The sequence below is a fragment of the Calonectris borealis genome, chromosome 17, assembly GCF_964195595.1.
Source record: "Calonectris borealis chromosome 17, bCalBor7.hap1.2, whole genome shotgun sequence".
NCBI lineage: Eukaryota > Metazoa > Chordata > Aves > Procellariiformes > Procellariidae > Calonectris > Calonectris borealis.
Window position 1 is genome coordinate 2,289,921 of NC_134328.1, and position 18,429 is coordinate 2,308,349.

An 18,429-nucleotide genomic window follows, 5' to 3' on the forward strand; every position below is an offset into this window, starting at 1 on the left:
TAAGTCAAATTTCAGGTATGACTAACAGAAGAATTATGTGGTAGTAAATAATAAACTACATTTGTTAACTTCACATTACTGTAGCACTAAACTTTTTATGTTTTCTAACTAAACCAGGTACTAGAGAGAGAAACATTGAGTGGATTTTTGCTGATTTCTTTTAATCAGTTATCTGAAAAGTTTCAGTGGAATTTACTCAAGCCATTTTATTTGTAACAGTGTTCAAGACTGCCACATTTGTATAATGTCTAGCTAGATTTATTAAAAATCAGCAAAACTGGAATGCAAGATGCTGTGCAGAATATTCAAGGAACCAGAAAGGCTTTTGCATTATCAAGTTATTTGTGTATTTAAAATTACAGTAAGAATTCCAGTACTGCTCTGCAATTGATATATTATACTTTCCAGTGGGGTTTTTAGTAATAAATTTACACTTGCTTCCTGACATAAGTGAAAATCAAAAACATTGTATTGCTATTTCAAGAACAAAATCAAGTCAAACTCACTTTACCCAGATGAGAGAGTTGTAAAACTCTGGGTCAACAGATTCTAAATCCTTGAGTCCTACTGGCTTGTTTAGGATACGTTTATAGAACGGCAGAGAGAACCCAGTGTCAATGAATTTCCCATGGAACAAAGCCTGAAGAACATGAAAACAGACAAAATAATGCAAAGGATGATTGAATACTTAATATGACAACATTCTGTAGTCTGTACCAATGAAATTTGACAGCCAAAGAATTAAAACAACCTAGAATATCATGAGTGCTAATATCCAACAGTAGTTATATCCAAACACTTGATAATAGCTTCAACTCAAAAATGAATTGTTTAATTATCCATCTGATGGTACAATATTTATTTATAGGAAAATTACATGAGAGAACCTCTTTCTACTTTTGAACTTACCATAGCAATGAATCTTCCAATAAATCGGAAGTATTTCAGATGGTCTGGATTAATATAAGAGGCTGGGTTTATCTGTAAGCAGTAGTTATCTTTCCCTGCATATTCAAACAGGCAATACATTGGGTTCAAAACTTCATGTGACAATAGAAAGAACCATTCCCTGAAATCACACAAACAATAAAAACACATTTCAAAATAAATTAAATTAGAAATTACTTTAGCTAACTCATGTTGACTTAGGAACTTGTTGGCACATAGGTAGTCAATCTGACTTCTTTACCAGAACGTATGCTAGACCAAACTGAAACCAAATTGAAACTAACACAAATTACAAATTAATATGCAAAGTTACAATGATATACAACTGTCAGTGCTTTGATAAAAAACACCCTTATCTAAATGAGCAGGTTAAAAGTCTACCGCTGATTTAAACTTTAAGGAATGCTAATTAATGTATGCACTTCTCAGTTACATTCCAGTAAAGACTTTTGACTTGGAAGTAGATTCCTATTCACTTTTTCAATAAACCTCTACTTTGATATTAATGGTTGTGCCAAAGGCTTACTGTAGGTCAGCAAACTGTGCAATCTCTTTAATCACTGAGATGATTAAAGTAATTCCTAATGCAAATTGAAAATAATTTTATACAGTTTAAAGATATGCATACATCTTAAGGAACTGTCTTCCTCAGATATTCCGAGGAAAGATAAAGAATAAACTTCACTAATATTTTGAAAGCACTGCAGTTTAAGTATCTACTCTGGGGAAGTCTTCACACCAACAACTTGCAGAAAAAGATATTATTTGCCATTTCAGTTTAGTTTACCTTGCAACACCTCCATAATCTAAGCCTTCTTCACCAGGGAAAATAACCCATAAACGTCTCCGTAGATCCTGAGGGCTGAAGCTCATTATCTTAGTAAAAGAAAAACAATCAATTCTTTTTAAGAAACCAGCTATAAGCACTGACTAGACGTATTACTATTTGCTATCAAGCAATATAGCATTTAATAATTCAGACCATAAAATGAACTATGAGTATGTGAAGTACCTGTTTATGGAATGTTCATGGAATTTGAAGCGTTAGTGCAAACCTATTTCCATAGATTACAAAGTAAAAGATGTGAAAGAAAAAGAAATAATAATTCTGAAATTAAAGATTGGGATACTTAGGCCAGCAGCCTATCTATAAGTATATGACAGAGATCCAGCCAATAAATAATGGGCCCAAAGTGAGTAAATTTGGTATTTGTTAAATATCATACTGAATGGTATCCCAGTTAGAAGTAATGAAGAGACATGATCAAGGACTCAAAGAAATAAATTAGAAACAAAACAATAATAAACATACACTATATATATTTTTTCATTCTACAGCTTAATCTCCTAAAGAGGATAATAAAAAACTAGCTGGTTGGTTTGTTTGCTTTTTAAAAGTTAGGAAGAATCATAGATGCTAAGGAACTTTACTAATGCTGGTTTTAATACAATGACCAAATTCGTAATTGTGCTTATTTGGCCAATTGTCGGAGGTTTACATAAAGAAACTCACATAACACTTGTGTGTGTCCAAGAACCTTAATTTTTTGTTTGCACTGAGGGGCACAGAATTTGGGTCAAGATATGAATTTTAAAATCTCTCCTAAATGTCTGTGGTAATCATCATAAAAAATTTTATAACCCCAACAGAGATATCTGCAAATGACGAATGACTAACAAGTATAAAAAAAATTAACTCAGGTCTTTGCGATTATGTCATCTAAACTATTGATAAGGCAACCCTGTTTTCCTACGGAAACCTTGGTTTGCTGATGTTTATATAATTACATAATCCACCTCGTGATTCTTTCCAGTACAGTATAATTTTATTACCTCTATGGTTACTGTAAAAGGACCAAGTGCAATTTTAGAAATAAGGCTGGAGCTAACTTTCAGTTACAGGATTTATTTTGTCCCCTTCTAACCCCTTTTATTTGAAGACATCATTGTTCCAAAAGAAAAGACTAGCCAACTGCACTATTTTGTTGCTTTTGCTAAACCAGTTTACAGTAATTTGAACAAGAAAGCATTAATCCGTATTAAAAAATATATTTGTCTCAAAACATACTATTCTATTTGTTCAAATTTCCTGGCTTGACACATCTGTGATAATTCCTACAAGAAATGAAGCCTGAAGACATGTAGGAAGATAAAAAAAATTCAGCTAGGGACAGAGGAAGCTAAAAGTTCCTATCTTCTTAGATAAGGTGTGCATTTTCTTAAGTTAGTTTTAAGTCAGAAAAATACCAAAGTGGCCAAGAGGAGTATCTGCCAAAAGGAATTGTTCCATGCACTTCCCAGCCTGTTTCTATGTATCTTATTAGACTGACAAAGAGCTGCTTTTGGCTTCCATTTAACAAGCAATGGGAGTGATTTATTGCCACAATGAACATTCAAAACGTAAAATTCAAAAGCACTTGAAAATATTGTATAGGAATAAATTTTAACCATGGTTTAGGTCTATAGACATTAACAAGAATTTTGCTACTAATATCTGAATAGAATTAATAATTTTTGTTTTCTTTTAACCATCTCATTACTCATTTAAAGACCCATAACACTAAGATCAACTTAATGTATTTTGGTACATAGCCCATGCTTATACAACACAGTGTTAGGAAAAATGTGCCAACAAACATAAGCACAACATGAAAACTTCCTGAGAATGGGGAGCTGCTCTGCCACAGCACTCCCCTCAAAATTAACTCAGATTTTAAAGAATTCTGAAGAAAAATAAAAAATAAAAAAAATCACCTTCTCTGTCAGATGAATCAGTCTTTAGAGCCAGAACTTCGCATTTTAGCATGACCTTTTAATATATATTTATGAATGTATCCTAACTATTAAACTAGTATTTTTTTGTTAGTCTCACTTAAAATAACATTAGCAAGATGTCAAAGGATCAAGAATGACATGTGACAATAAATTTAATCAACTCAACTTTTCATGCCCACTACTAACATGTTTTAATACAATACCTGTTGAAATGAGTCCTCGAATAATGTTTTTCTGCTCGCTGTAATCTTTATGTGTTGTGGCATTGCCAGTTGCTGAAATGAAATTTTTTAGAGGTGAAGTGTACAATCACTTAAAGTTTCTAATACTGAGTTTGGACTGTTACTTGTTGCATATATTGTTTTAAGAGGTACACTTGAATTTTACTAATCCATATAAAAACATCTGAAAACATTAAGATCAATAACATTCTAAGTCAGTAAGGCTTTCTACTGCACAATTTAATAAAAAATTAGGAAATTTAGGTTATTCTTCACATAATTCAAAGTGAAAAATTAGGCTAGTCTCTCTGCTATTTTTCAAAGGATAATTCATTGACTCTTGAAACCTGGAACATTTAAACCTAAGACTTTTTCCTAAACACCAAGTTACTTAATCTTTTGATATACACAGAGTTTAGAGAACCAAGACTGACACACTGGAATTTGTTATTATGTTAGAGCACGCTAACGTGCAACACAGTATATTCTTCAATATTTAGACATGCATGTTCTGTGTCAAATGCCCTGCATTTTCTTCCAGAAGTATGTATTTGTGCAGAAAGTAAATCTTGTATCAACTATAAAAATATTGTGCCTCCATATATTCCCTTATTAATAGCAGAAAGAAAACACTACTCTGAAACCCATCACTTTAAAAAAAAAAAGTAGCTAAATTGATGTTTTCCTTTATTCTAAAAAGTTTTAAAGCCATAGCTTACCTAGCTTTAAAGCTTATATGAGTTTATACAAGTCCTGTATTTACTCCCTCCTAATTTAACTCACCTTTAACTTTAAAGTAGTTTGATTACCTTTACTTGCAAGGCATTGAAGAGTTCCTTTAAAGCATGGAAGCAAAAACCAAGAATGCAAACAAATATTCCCAAGAAATGAATCCGTACCTGACACCAGAATCTGAAATAATGGACCTTTGCCTTGAAATCACGCACATAAGCTATCTGGGGTCCATTGTCTCTGGAACCAAAAGGACAAAAAAAAAATGAATTTCGAAAGTGTTTTTGCAATTTAAGTAAAAGCCTGCAAATGTATTAGTTATATAGTTGTATGGTTTAGTTGGCTATCTAGTTGGAAGATTCTTATTCACATTTTTTTATTTTGGGTTATAATTTTCCCGGTTTTAAACTTAAAAAAATCTTCCTTTGTAAATTGTGGAGTGCATACACAGTACTTTTTAAACAGTGTTTTATTATCTGTATGAATATTAACTGTAAAAACGATTCTAACAATAAGGATGGGATCACATTCAGTTAATTTAACTTGGGAGTTAAATTCTGGTTTTAAGTCCATTCTGGTTCCTAAAAATCAAAGAAAGAAAGAAAAAGTTGAATGTACTCTTAAAAAGAAAAACTAGTAACTGGAAAGAAGGGATCTGGTCATCAACAGTACTGATGAAGCTCCTCCATTACCCTCAAATCTTATATAATACTCGGCCAGAAGGATTCTGAAGTGTTCAAAACACTGCCTTCTTCAGGGACAGTTATCAGTGGATAAAAAAACGCAAAAAATTAAGAAGCATTACTCCCTTTAAAACTTTCTGCATAAAAAACGTACAAAGAGAAAAAAAAACTTTCAAAAATGATACGTGCTAAACTTTTTGAAAACTGAGTATAATGTTAAAAACACTTACAGAGCAGACTTGCCCGTGCGGGGATCTATATATGTAGTGGTTCTTCTATTGTGATCCACAAAATATGGAATACCATCCACAGTAAATCGCATTTCCCAGCCCTCTGGTAAGGGTTTCTCATTTAATTGACTATGGATACAAGAAAATAGATAGTAACTGATCAACTTAATACATTAAGTCAATTGAACAATACCCGAGACAGTAAAAATTTTGGCAGATCTAGAAAAACTATGGATTGAGAAACTTTCCATTCAGTATTTATTCTGCCTTTTTTTCCTCTTAAATTTTCATGTCAGCTCTCAATTAGACCAAAATGACTGTTTAAATAAAGCTGATTAGCTCATTTGGTTGCAGTACCTGGAAAAATGGCAAATAGAAACTTAAGGGAAAAATGTAAGCAAGGTTTATTGATGTTTCCTTAAACAACAGAATTTTATCTTCTATTAGGTTTTTACTCGAAAACTGACATAATTTTAATAAGTAGCTTTTCGTACCTCATGTATAACCACAGTAGCCAAACACGTAAGAGTTTCAGAATGACAAAAATAAAAGAAAATGCAAATACTGATCTTGTATAATTTTTCGACAGCTTCCAACTCAATTTTGGTATAAACAAAAATAGATCTCAATATATTTGGAAGACCTGAGTAGTACCACTCCAAAGTGCTCTCAGAGTGACTTCCCTCCGTAGAACTACATTGTAGGACCATGTTTCTAGCTGTGAAGCCAGCACATTTGGTTGGTGGGTTGTATTAAGAGTATAAATGTTCATCACACAGTCAGCTGCTGCAGACGTGACTGGGATGGGAAAGTTGTCATCTCTGGCTACAGCTATTACCCCGCCACATACACTAGGCTATTCCGCTCCCCCTCCCCTTACTCCTTCTCTATAGAGGACAGATGAAGTTGCTTCACCAAATGGAATTTTTCAGCTCAAACGGGAGGAGTTGGGATTGAGTACCCTTCACCCTCAATCTCCTGCCTACATTCCCCACCTCAAAGAGTCAGAGTGACCAGAGCCCAAAATAAACAGTACTCCATTACTTTTAGTAGTGCCTCAAGTTATCTTTCTCTCTCTCTTTTTTTTTTTCTTTTTTTCTTCTTTTTCTTTTTTTAAAAGGTGTGAGGAGGGGTGCTGCAGCTTTTCAAGTTTGTCTTCTTTCTGTCTCTTAGCTATTGAGTGTTAGGAAATAATCAAATTCTTATTCAGGATCCTCTGCACTATCCCATCACCGAAAGAAAGAAATCCCTCCCTTCTCCAATGACACAAATGTTTAGACATGCATGTCTTATAAAAGTAATGAACTCACTGCTGTTGACCAAGACTTTCTTGGTAATTGTACTATTACTAAGTAATATTTTGACAGTTTCCATTTTGGCTAGTACCTTTTAATATTTTGATGGGCTGTCTGAAGTTTGTGTAGGACAGTCCATGTTTCAGCTGTGGGCAGCATTTCTTAGCTCTCAGTCTCACTACTTTGTTACATTTTCATTCCAGACTTACATGAAGTTGCAACTGATTTCTTACCCCTGACTCCTGGGATCTTCCCACTGAGTGATTCGTGTGTTGTGATTGACAAAATACACTCTGCCATTGCTGTCAGTTCTCTTTTCTGAAAAGATGCGAAAGGAAAAAAATTTCAGTACCTGCTTAAAGTATTGCTGAGACTACATCAAATAAAATAAATCAACAGACCCTGCCACAGGCTCTACTGTATTCAGGTTTCTCTGTACCTCCTTTGGCTCAACATCTTTTCGCTTTCATTGACATTATTCCTTAACAGGCTATTCACAAACAGGAACCTGTCTTAATACTACCAACTGCTCATGGTCATACAAAACTGCACTATCACCTATCCTCAGCGAAAAGCTGCACTTAATGGCGTTCGTAGGGAAGTTCTTTATATCTCAATTCTTACTCTGAAAAGTTCAGCTATCTCTACCTGCAGTGCTTATACCAATATTCCTGACTGCAAGAGAGATTCTGGGCATCATAACAACAATGCAAACATTTGAGTGAAGGAAGTAGCTCATCACAGGAGATTACCTTCACTAGATCTGTTGGCCTACTGTTTGCACTTCTTAAAAAGGTTTTTCATTATTTTTGCAAGTTAAAAATTTATGTGGATTAAAATATTGACGAAGTCGCAATTTCCATCTTAAGATCCTTTACTATGCTATTTATTTTTCAATTGTAGGAAAAAATTAATTGGAGGAAAGAAAAAACGTAAGCTGTTTTCTCCACGGGAAATTCCAGCTGCTTCGATCATTGTGACATACCTTACAGCAATATAGACAGTAAACACAAAATAGGTAACAGACGTAAACGCAAGTACCAAGAAATTAGAAGGGCTTCATGTTCAAATTATGAGCAGGGAATAAAAAACGATCAATGCAGTTTCCAAGAAAATACATTTATATTTTCTCTCAGATAGTTTAGTGTATGCCCATGATCGAACAAAGCTTATGATAAATGCCCCGGCTTGGTCTTCTGTACCATTCTATAATTCCTTATGCAATTTTTATTTAGTGTTGCAAGAGAAATACAGAATATAGACTACAAATTATAAAAACAGGCCAAAATCTGAACACCACAGGTAAAAAGCTTCAGTTTACAAGAGAAGTCTGGAAGTAGACACTTGTCTATGAGAGTTACACTGATAGCAGAATTCAACATGATGTGGAAACTCAGTTTTGTTGTTTCCTGGGCAATGCCAGCCTAAAGAACTTTCTTTGAAATGTTATATATGTAGTGCAACAAAGCACAGGTGTGGGGAACAACAATTTTATGGCATGAAATTGCATCAGTACCAGAACTAAAAATCCAAATAGTTATGTTTGAAAAACAGATGAGCCAAAAACCCAGGTCTAACTCTGCCAAGTAATTACTTGATTTAAAATTACACAATTCTGCAAACTTTGCCTATGTATCATGAACCTTGAATTCTTATTATCTGCTTGATAGTCACATCACAAATTAGTTTTACACTTACATTTTTGTACATCCCCCCAATTACATTAATTGTAAATTGTCAACCCTGTAAAGTACAAAACCAAACTTATTCCAGGGAGAGGGGCAAGTCAAGAAGTAGTTAGTTGTCATTATAAAAAACATTTTCAGACCAACAAAATTCTCCAAGAATTGGCTTGGAAAGGGAATTTGGCAGTCTGATTTAGAGGGGATTTGGAGTCTGATTGGGCAGGAATGGGATGGTGGGTGGAATCCTGCCTAATGAAAGTGGTAAAAAAGGATGACAGTGTGAAAGAAGGTATTATGATAGTTACAGGGAGTAAATCAGAATACTTTATAGTTTCTAATCTACTTCGAAACTGCACATCCTTTTCAGGACTCTGTTTTAAAACAGCACATTTGATTAGATTTAATTTTAAAAGATTTTTAATCCAGATTTTCATTTAAAAAAACTAGCCTAGAAGAGCTGACAAAATAATTTGGCAGAAGTATGCTTTAATGTTTAATTACATTGCACTACAAAACACTTTCAAGTCAGTCTTACCCCATCCATGTGGCAGAGGGCCAAGAGGATCAAACTCTTTGTTCTGTGTGGATGAAAAGTCCTGGTTCTGCAAGTCACACAAACAATTGATGCATTAATGACTAGTCATTTGCTTTCCAGATGTTCTACCATAGCTATCATGAATTATTGAAGTAAATGCATTTTGTTAATGTTACGTATAAGCAAAGATGCCAACAATTTATTTTTCTCCACAGAGAAGGCCTATTTTACAGACCTTGGCACGCTTAATTAACTAGAATGCCAAGAAAATAATGATTCTTTGTTTAGTGCCCCTGCCTACGCAGAAGGGAAATTAGTACAGTACCACCCGAAACAATCAGAAACCAAACCACTTAATTCATGCATTCATGACAGTTCTCCCTACCACCATTTATGAGGTCCATTTTTATTCTCTACACACAGAGCAAATTTAGAACCTACACCATTCTTGATAAACTAGCAGCATGAGTTGGAGTTATCTAAAGTCTACTATTCATCAGAAGTAAACAATGGATTTAAAATTCTGGAAGGATTATTTTCAATTTCCCTGCTTTCATAACATTCATTGTGCATATTTCATTTTACAGAAGGAGGAATATGTCCTGTGAGCTTGCTTACCTTCCAGGTCTTTGGCCAAGCCAATACAAGACACAATACAAATAAACCACCTTATTACTAAGCTGTAGTTTGTTTTGAACCAATGGCTTTTATTAATAAAAGATACACCACCTATATTCAGCTGACAAATAAAAAACATTACACTGCATGTGCTGCCTGCAGTCATTGTAAGGACATGAACTAAGGTTAGCAATTATTACTTCCTGCCATGCTACACACACAAAGATACTACATTATCATAAACAATAAACCATAACAAAGTCTGGTATCTTCATGGGGAAAAGTCACCCGCAAGCATGCCCAAAACCCAAATACATATATACTTTCAATATGCAGAAGAGACTAATGGGTTGAAAATTTGAAAAAGATACCTCTCTTACTTAACCTTTATAGTCACCATTATATTCCTTACCCCATAGATAAATCTCTGATTAAATTGCTGCATAGCTCCTTGAAGCTGACTGCGCTGAAGCTGCCACTGCTCATAATTTCGGACAGACTCTAACGTTGGTCTCTGCCACGTTGTTGTTCTAGTGAAGTGGTCAACATAATAAATTCTCCCCATGTTGTCAACTCGTCGCTCCCAGCTTTTAAAAAAATTACAAGCAACAGTTCTCAATAGCAGACAACTTTAAGAGCTCAGAAGAACTCTCAGGCAAACAGGCAGTATGTTGGAAGTGGATATAAAGCATGGGCTCATCAGCAGGCATTTTTTTCTCCTTTTATCCTCCACTAAAACTATGTAAGAGTTAAAATTGTTTGAGGATAATTGCTTTTACTTTGTTGCATACTATACCAAGTCAGACTCATTCCATCCACTGTACTTTCAGGATTTTTTGGAATAGTTTAAGAGCTACACAAACCACTGTCAATTCTATACTGTCATTACTTCATTTATCCTGCCCAACCAATAAGACTATTGTCTGCTGGTTTCTCCTAAAAAGACAGCAAAATCCCTGACAGTTTGGGCCGTACAATGCAAGATTTCCCCACACCCTAATTTGGCAGAAAAGGAAGGTGTGGGCATTGGGTTTTGGTTTTTTTTTTTTTGGTTTGGTCTGGTTTTGGGTTGGGTTTTTTTTAGTTATTTTCAGTTCATATGAAATCAGTACTATTTACAAAACTTATTCTGAATAAGTTTAAGTAATACACTAGCCAATACTCTCAAAGAGTTCAAAATAAACTGAGTATGACAGGTGGGTTCCCTCTATGAGACTGTCTGCCAGTTTTTGTTCTTTAATATCAAGTTCTCTTTACTATCCCACGTTTTTACTTTGTAATTCTGTATAGCGTGTGGAACCACTTGAGCATGAATGAAGTGCAACAGAATATTTCTTACGTTTTTCTTACAATTTTTAAGAAATAAGAAACATAGAACAAACGTGAACATCGCTTCCATGTAGAGACTAACATCACTGGCTGTTCTGATGCTAACAGCTGGAAAAGTCTAATAACCAAAGCTGGTTTATGAGAGCATAGTAAATTAGCAGCTGAGAACCCAGAGACAAGATCAAAGGATTGCAAACAGTAACCTCAGGGTAAAGAGGTAACTAAGGGCACTCCTGCTCAAGCTGATAGTTACCTCAATGCCAAAATACTTTTCTGTGGTTTTGGTTCTCTTTTATAGTTGGGGGTGACTATTGTCTTTAACTTCAATCTGTTTCTCAGTAAAGATGCACTTGCTTAATCTTTGACAGGAAATTCAGATTCTGTTATTTTTGACATTCAACTCTTTTCCATACTATGTACTATGCATTTTTGCAGAACTCCTTGTAGACAACCTGAAGCAATTGTTTGCACCGGGTTCACACTTCTATTTACAAACATACATTCTCACTTTAGTGAACTGTCAGTGAATTAATTCCTGAAAAATCCAGACATGTCCTAGACAATCACATGACTTATCCTGGCTCACCTTGGAGGAAGAGGCTCTGGTCGATCCCACGTTGTTCTTTTTTCAACATGATCTACATAGTATACTCGACCGTGTTGGTCTACTCTTTGCTCCCAACTGAAAATAAAACAATATTTTTATCTTCCTCCAGATCAAACTACTCCAACCATTCATCTACTGTACAAAGATGAGAAATATTTGTTTTCATAAAATGCTTATTTCTAAATAAAATGCTCGAAACTAACACTTGGGTCACGAGATGCACCAAAATGCCGTACAATATACAGTGGTACAATGTTCATATTAACAGTAATTCTACGTCAACTAGAATACAAAAAACATTCTACATGATCATCTTCAGTTTCTGGGAAACTGAAGCTAAAATTCATGCCTACACATACAATTTTAGCAAGCAATGAAGCAAAGTTTTGTATTCAATATGAAGTATATCAATAACCGGTTGAACAGAATCATCTCTAGAGCATAATCCCCTTTTAGAGTAACATTAATTCAATTTAAATCCTCAAAATATGCAAATTTTGCACACATCACGTATATGCAGAGTTCATCATAAGGGTACTGGTCACGTATTTTCTGCATATGAAGCATTTGGGATAGTGACTTAGGCCTGTATTTGCATCAAATGTAGCATCGCGGGGAAAAAAGCATGCTAATTTGCCATTTCTGTTGAAATCAAAATGGTAAAGCAACAACCGATGTTTTCAAGACTACTTTTACATTTCACAGTTATCCTGTAAGCGAGGTAATTCAGACTGCAAATTAAGGCAGATATTTCACCAATTACACCATTCACAATGGGAAGCTTTTGCTTTGCCTCTCTCAAAGAGTCCAGGAACTTTGTTTTTTTAAAAGTTTAGAATCTAAATGAGAGCTTTGAGGCAACAGGCCAACCATCTGGCAAATTCCACATGTGCCTGAAACACAACAGTGTGCCCAGGCTACTCCCAGGAGTTGCAATATGAAGTCCAAAACTTCAGGACATATTGCAGATGATGTACTGCAATAGCAGCTTTTCTTCTATTTACCTATACCAATACTTTACTACCTGACTTCATTCTAATTTGAAGACAGCAAGCTGTCACACTATTTAAAACTTCTATGTTTCGCTGACATGGGAATGTGTGACAAGTACCAAAAATATCTAAAAGATTAATTGTTTTCTTGAATAAACTATGCTTGAAGGCCTACCATACAAAACAGTTAAGAAAACCTCCAAATTAATATCAGGGGGGGCTTTTTGTTATGCACCAAAAGGCAGATGTTACGAATGTTTTGTTACACTTACTGGAAGTAAAATAAAGTAAAACCAGAAATGTCAGCACAAAAAAAAAAAAAAATCATAAAACTCGTCGTACCCAGGTGGAAGAGGACCTTGACTGACTGTAGTAAGTGCCTGAGGTGGAGGATTTACTGGCTGGACTTGTCTTGATACTGGAGGTGTGGTGAGTGCAGCAGTTGCAGGAGCTGTTGTTGCAGCTGTTGCCCCCTCAGGGCTCTGTTCTGAAGATGTATTTGCAGTTGTACCTGCCAGTGATCCTGCACTGGCCCCATCATTTTCTGTGGATGTGGATGACGGACCATTTACACTTGCTATGATGTCAGAGATATCCAAGATGGGGGAAAAAAAAAGTCTTTAACTGATATTTATCATCAATCTATTTTAGAAGTTGTAAATTATAAAAGAAAACATGCAAGAACTGGTATTTCAAAGTGCACACATTTTACAGCTTACACGAAAACTAAAAAGCAATTTTGTCTCACTTTGTAAAGATGCTTTAATCCAAGAATTGCTATTAACGGCACAATTTTGATATTTCTGATAGAATAAATCATATTTACCAAAGCAAGTTGTCTGCATGCTGTAAACACTAAATGATTATAAGCAAAAAACTACTTTCTTGCATTGATGAGTTAATTATTTTCCATTTACTATTTGGAATAATAATTTATGAGATAGTAAGCATAAAATTTTCAAAAAGAGATTTGACATTGTATGGAAAGAAATTACCGGAATGGGAGGGGAATACATACATTCTTTAAACGTTTTCAGTTTTTTCTGAACACCATTTGGTGGGTGGGATTAAAAGTTGTATACAAGTCAGGCCGTATTACTGAACTACACTGGATTAATCTTTTAAAGTAAGTACTATATTGCAGTTTCCCATCCAGACTCAGCATTTAGCAATTGTAATAATGAGACTACTGAAACAGATGGCAGTGTATGGGGTAAAGGAGTTACCCTAAAAACATCAACTAACTTTTCAGGGCTACTTGTCTTAAAGTTTTATAGTTTTTAAATAATCAGAAACAAAAATTTTTTAAAAATCTATCCATTTCAGTCCAAAAGAGTAATTCATGTCTTAAGTGCTGCTATTTCACAGAATTTAATTAGAACTGCAGAAACAAATAACTAGTATTTAAAAACCCGGTATTATCAACTTGAGACAGTTCTGTGAGTCCTTCAGCAGATTTCATTTCAAGCCTCAAACTCAGTGGATGTCTTAGTGCAGTAGTAGCATTCACTTGTGTTTTTTTGGTCCCAGCTCTACTATATGTAGCAGTATCACTGCAATCATTACTTAGCAGACATGGAAGCAAGAAATTTCTAATGATAGGAACAATGATTAAACAAGTACTGAATGCAAGCTAAAAAATAGTCCTTCGGAAGTTACCTGCCAAAGAATTTACTGTGAAAAAATGTAGTTAAAAATCAGCATCAGAAACAGATATGTTCATTCAAAGACTGTGCAGTTTTGAAATGAATGCCTGGCCCTAGAATACATACCAGCTACTGAAGTGGGTCTGCGGGGAGTGGGTGGAGGTGGTCTAGAAGGCCTGGGAGGTCTAGAAGGTTTGCAGTTTCCATTTGTGAGTAATGGAGAATCACTGCCATTAACAGTCTTGTTTTCATTGGGAGCAGCATCTTCACAGCTTTCAAGGCCATTTGAGTGAGTTCTTTTGCAGGAAAAGACAGAAAGGAGAACTGTTCTAATAGTGTATGGATGACGTTAAACTTTATGGAAGACTCTAGAATGTAACAGTTATGCTAGGTGAGATTCTTACATTCATAATAATTACAAAAACCTATACATCTGCATGAACATACTAAGTTTATCTCCTGAGGTACACGAAACCTCAACTGATGAAAAGGTTGTGAAATAGATGTATATAACATCTGCCACTGAAATCTCCTCTTTCATTTCCCAACTTGATACACCTGCCTTTAGGCCCAGGCTCTGGATTTTGCTGCTCAGCTATTTCCGCCCATGAATTCCACTTGTCTCTAATGAGATGAGAAGCTGACTAAGACCTGAGAACAGCCTGTGTGCATTTGCTCCACAGGGCTAGCATATGCTCAGAACACACAGAATGCTTCAAATTTTTAGAAAACTTAATTACGCATCCACCAATATTCCCCCTAAACTCAATTCTGGAAAGGGCTGGAGAATTTAGGGCTAAGCATTAAAGTTTTGACCAACAGCTATGAATATAAGCTTCTCAACTTTACAAGGATTAAGAAACTAAATAGCCGTACTCACCCATTCTGTACTGTGCAGTTATACCTAACGGTGTATTATTCTGATATATTTGTAGCTCCTTAAGCAGAGTTACAGGTATCTACATTTTTATTTCTGAAGCATTTTATTTTCAGAATACGTTAAGCAAAATAAAAAGATTGTCAACTAAAATTCTAGTGGATTGAGAGGTCAAGTACATAGGCCATCAGTAATAAAACCATAGGTTATGGTTTCAACCCACTACCTCTAAAATTGCATTCCTTTAAATGTATACAAAATAAAACCCAGTAGGTAAGCCTAAGTCACAAGTCATAGAGGATCAAGTAGAATCATGTACATTTGACCTCAATATCATTGTTAAGCACACTTTTGCTCTATGCCAGGTGTGGTGCACATAATTCATGTCATACCACACCAACCCCAAAGTAAATGACTATGAAAGCGTGTACAAATCATTAGTGATCTGAAGGTTTTAAGAGCTATAGCTTAGGTTTTCCTCAGTCCCAGAAAGCATACTTCTGTTGTTTGAACATTAAAGTCAAAAGTGTAATCTTTTATCTTTAGTGTATTTGAGTAGTTGGCTTAAGGCATAAAAATGCGTATCAAAACATTATTATACATGTAACAATAACCACTGCTAGACATATTCCAGATCGTTTACATGATCCTCAAAATGGACCTTTAATGAACACCAAAAACCCCACTGGTTGGTCTAAAACCAAATCAAGCTATTATTATTATTATTATTATTATACTATTACATACTCAGGCAGTCTGAATACGCAAGCATGGAAACCTTCTGAGCATGAACAGGAAACAGAACAAAAATAAACTTTCATGGAAAGACTTTAGACAACATAGCTAAGAGAGTTACAATCTATTGAAAACAACAGTGAAATTTAACTTATTAGCTACTCTAGATGTCATCCAAGAGTGTTGTGCACTGTACAGATCCTTAAAATACTTGTAGTACTAGGAACTAAAGTGGCATGGCGCTCATTGCAGGTCAATCCACCATCAAATATGGTCACACTTTTATCCTACCAAGCAGCAGGGTACATAATCCGGTATCGACCTTAAAACACTGCAACTGCTAGAGAGCTTTTAGTATCTTCTTAACAAAGCTAAATATATTTCTAATACCTCCATGCTATAGAGCAAAACAGTGTAAAAATAACCAGCACTATTTACCCACCAGTGGGATATTTTTTTTAAAAAATATTTTACTTCAGTTAATCATTGGGAGAAGGATGAGGAACACAAAGGGAAAAAAACAAAAGATCAGTCAGGTAGGGAGGCAAGCTGAAGCTAGAAGATGGGGCTCATACGGAAAACAATTTAATATGTGAATGTACAATGGTACAGTATTTTTGTTTAGGACATGCTCAGATCTTAACAGATGCTGTTGCAGGGCATAGTCAGAAATTTTTCAGTTGTCTTCTTTATAAAACATACAATTCCTCCTTCAAAACTGCAAATGCTAAAAGGCAGTGTAAAAAAAAAAGAGGAAAAAAGTCTTACCGTGTATCATTCCTTACTTTGGAGCTATCGTTCTGTGTAGGACCTTAAATACCAGAAAGAAAAAGACAATAAAAGTATAAGCAACATTCTGAATCACTTCCAAGAAAAGAAGCAGTCTTTAATGCTTACATTTCTTTCATATGTGGAAGTGATTCACTATGTGCTGCTTATCTACTGTCTTATTTCAAAACTGTATATTTTCCATGTCTCTCTCTCTCTCTGTTTGTGTGTATACGTTTTTTTTAAACCACTGCCACTGTGAGTAATATTTTCACCTTATGGAAGATATAACAGGATATCCTTTGACTGTATGAATATTCCTAAACACACACAGTTCAATAACATTGTCTCCTATCTTTGTAGCAGTATCAAGCAGTGTTCTCCACCCTTCAGGTGGAGCTGGCTTTTCATATTCTCTCCCTTTTCAATGATGACAGGCAGAGCAGGAAGGGCAACAATTTCTCTAAAATCTTCTCTCTGGTTGGCTAGCAAGCAGAGGGCTTTGTTTTCTGGGGCTCTCTAGCCTGGACCCTTCCCTTTTTCTGTAAATTATTTAGCATAAAGGCATTCAAGCAGGTACGAAATATGGCTGCACTCCAAACAGAATTATAGCAGCTCAGCCTAGATTTGCAAATGTTTTGCAACTGCTTATTCAGCCAGCTTGGAAATATTTGCCTTTTGTGCCAGCATTTGCAATACTTAAATATGCAGCACAGAACTGCTCATTCACATAGACTGCACAAATACTTTATTTCCGTAGAATTAAACAAATGTCATTAACAAAGAAATCAGTTATCAATTCTGATGGGAATTATTTACAGATCTAAGCCAAAGACAAGGATGTAGTCCTGTAAAGGCTTATGATAATGTGCTGTTAGTGGGCTATGCATGGAAGCGATTTTAATCCCAGAAACAGAAATCTTAATTTAAAAAACTACTCAATAAACAACGTATTTGTCTGTAAGTACTTTTAGCCTGTACAATAAGAATGTCTTAGACTACTTTAAGATTTAACTCTTTCCTCGTGTGCTCCAGTCCCCTGATTATCCGGGAACCCTCTGCTGAACGTCTGGCTTGGTATGCCAACGTCTGTCTTTACTGCCAAGACCAAATCTTTATATAGTACTCAATTCCACTACCTGCTTGCCTTTTTCTACTCGCTAGCACCTTTTTCTCAGTAGGTGAATTTCAGGAAATGGAAGAAAGCACAGATGAAAAACAAGTATTGCATAAGAGGAAAATTTGTTACTTTCACTAGGTATTTCCATCAACACACCTCAGCCCTGCTCTACAAGCCCCACACTATCCCAGCATTTGGCTTTTATTTACAAAAAACATCCCACACCATCAGATCACGTGATTGATCCTTTTAACAAGCTGCCAAGAAAGACGGACTAAAAGCTTTAAGAAATAAATGGTTACAACGCTAGTGTGTTAATTCAATTTTCCTATGATACTTAGATGGAATCTCAAAGCAACTTCCTCTAGTCCTTTAAAAAAAAACCCCAGAAGCCTAAAATTTGCCAATTAACTGCCTAGCTAGTCGCTACAGCAGACAGCCTCTCTAATGCTGCCTTCTGGAGAAGTATCATCTTATCTAGTTCTACCTTGCAACGTACAATACCCTCAAAAATGCTCCATTGTCTGTCCTGCACCAATGGAATTAAAACCCCTTATTTTTTATTTTAGTGTAATTACACATTTTACATGTATTCAAGATTTTCAGTTAAAAATCATACTAGTTATCTGAAAC

General features: G+C 35.2%; 1 protein-coding gene across 10 annotated transcripts in view; it reads right to left on the reverse strand.

The window, feature by feature from the left end:
* ITCH (itchy E3 ubiquitin protein ligase) overlaps nucleotides 1–18,429 on the reverse strand; it is a 71,080-nt gene that overhangs the window by 16,421 nt on the left and 36,230 nt on the right. For 9 of the 10 annotated variants that reach the window (XR_012676235.1, XM_075166264.1, XM_075166262.1 and 6 more), the window contains 13 exons: nucleotides 16,677–16,719; nucleotides 14,423–14,592; nucleotides 12,993–13,227; nucleotides 11,638–11,733; nucleotides 10,135–10,309; nucleotides 9,105–9,171; nucleotides 7,118–7,202; nucleotides 5,590–5,718; nucleotides 4,844–4,916; nucleotides 3,927–3,998; nucleotides 1,736–1,824; nucleotides 910–1,069; nucleotides 507–640 (listed from right to left, as the gene is read on the reverse strand). Coding sequence is in view for 9 of the 10 variants with exons in the window: in XM_075166264.1 (XP_075022365.1) it covers nucleotides 507–640; nucleotides 910–1,069; nucleotides 1,736–1,824; nucleotides 3,927–3,998; nucleotides 4,844–4,916; nucleotides 5,590–5,718; nucleotides 7,118–7,202; nucleotides 9,105–9,171; nucleotides 10,135–10,309; nucleotides 11,638–11,733; nucleotides 12,993–13,227; nucleotides 14,423–14,592; nucleotides 16,677–16,719 (1,528 nt within the window). In the remaining variant the exon portion in view is untranslated. The remainder of the gene's footprint in view (nucleotides 1–506; nucleotides 641–909; nucleotides 1,070–1,735; nucleotides 1,825–3,926; nucleotides 3,999–4,843; nucleotides 4,917–5,589; nucleotides 5,719–7,117; nucleotides 7,203–9,104; nucleotides 9,172–10,134; nucleotides 10,310–11,637; nucleotides 11,734–12,992; nucleotides 13,228–14,422; nucleotides 14,593–16,676; nucleotides 16,720–18,429) is intronic. The other variant, XM_075166266.1, reaches the window with a different exon arrangement.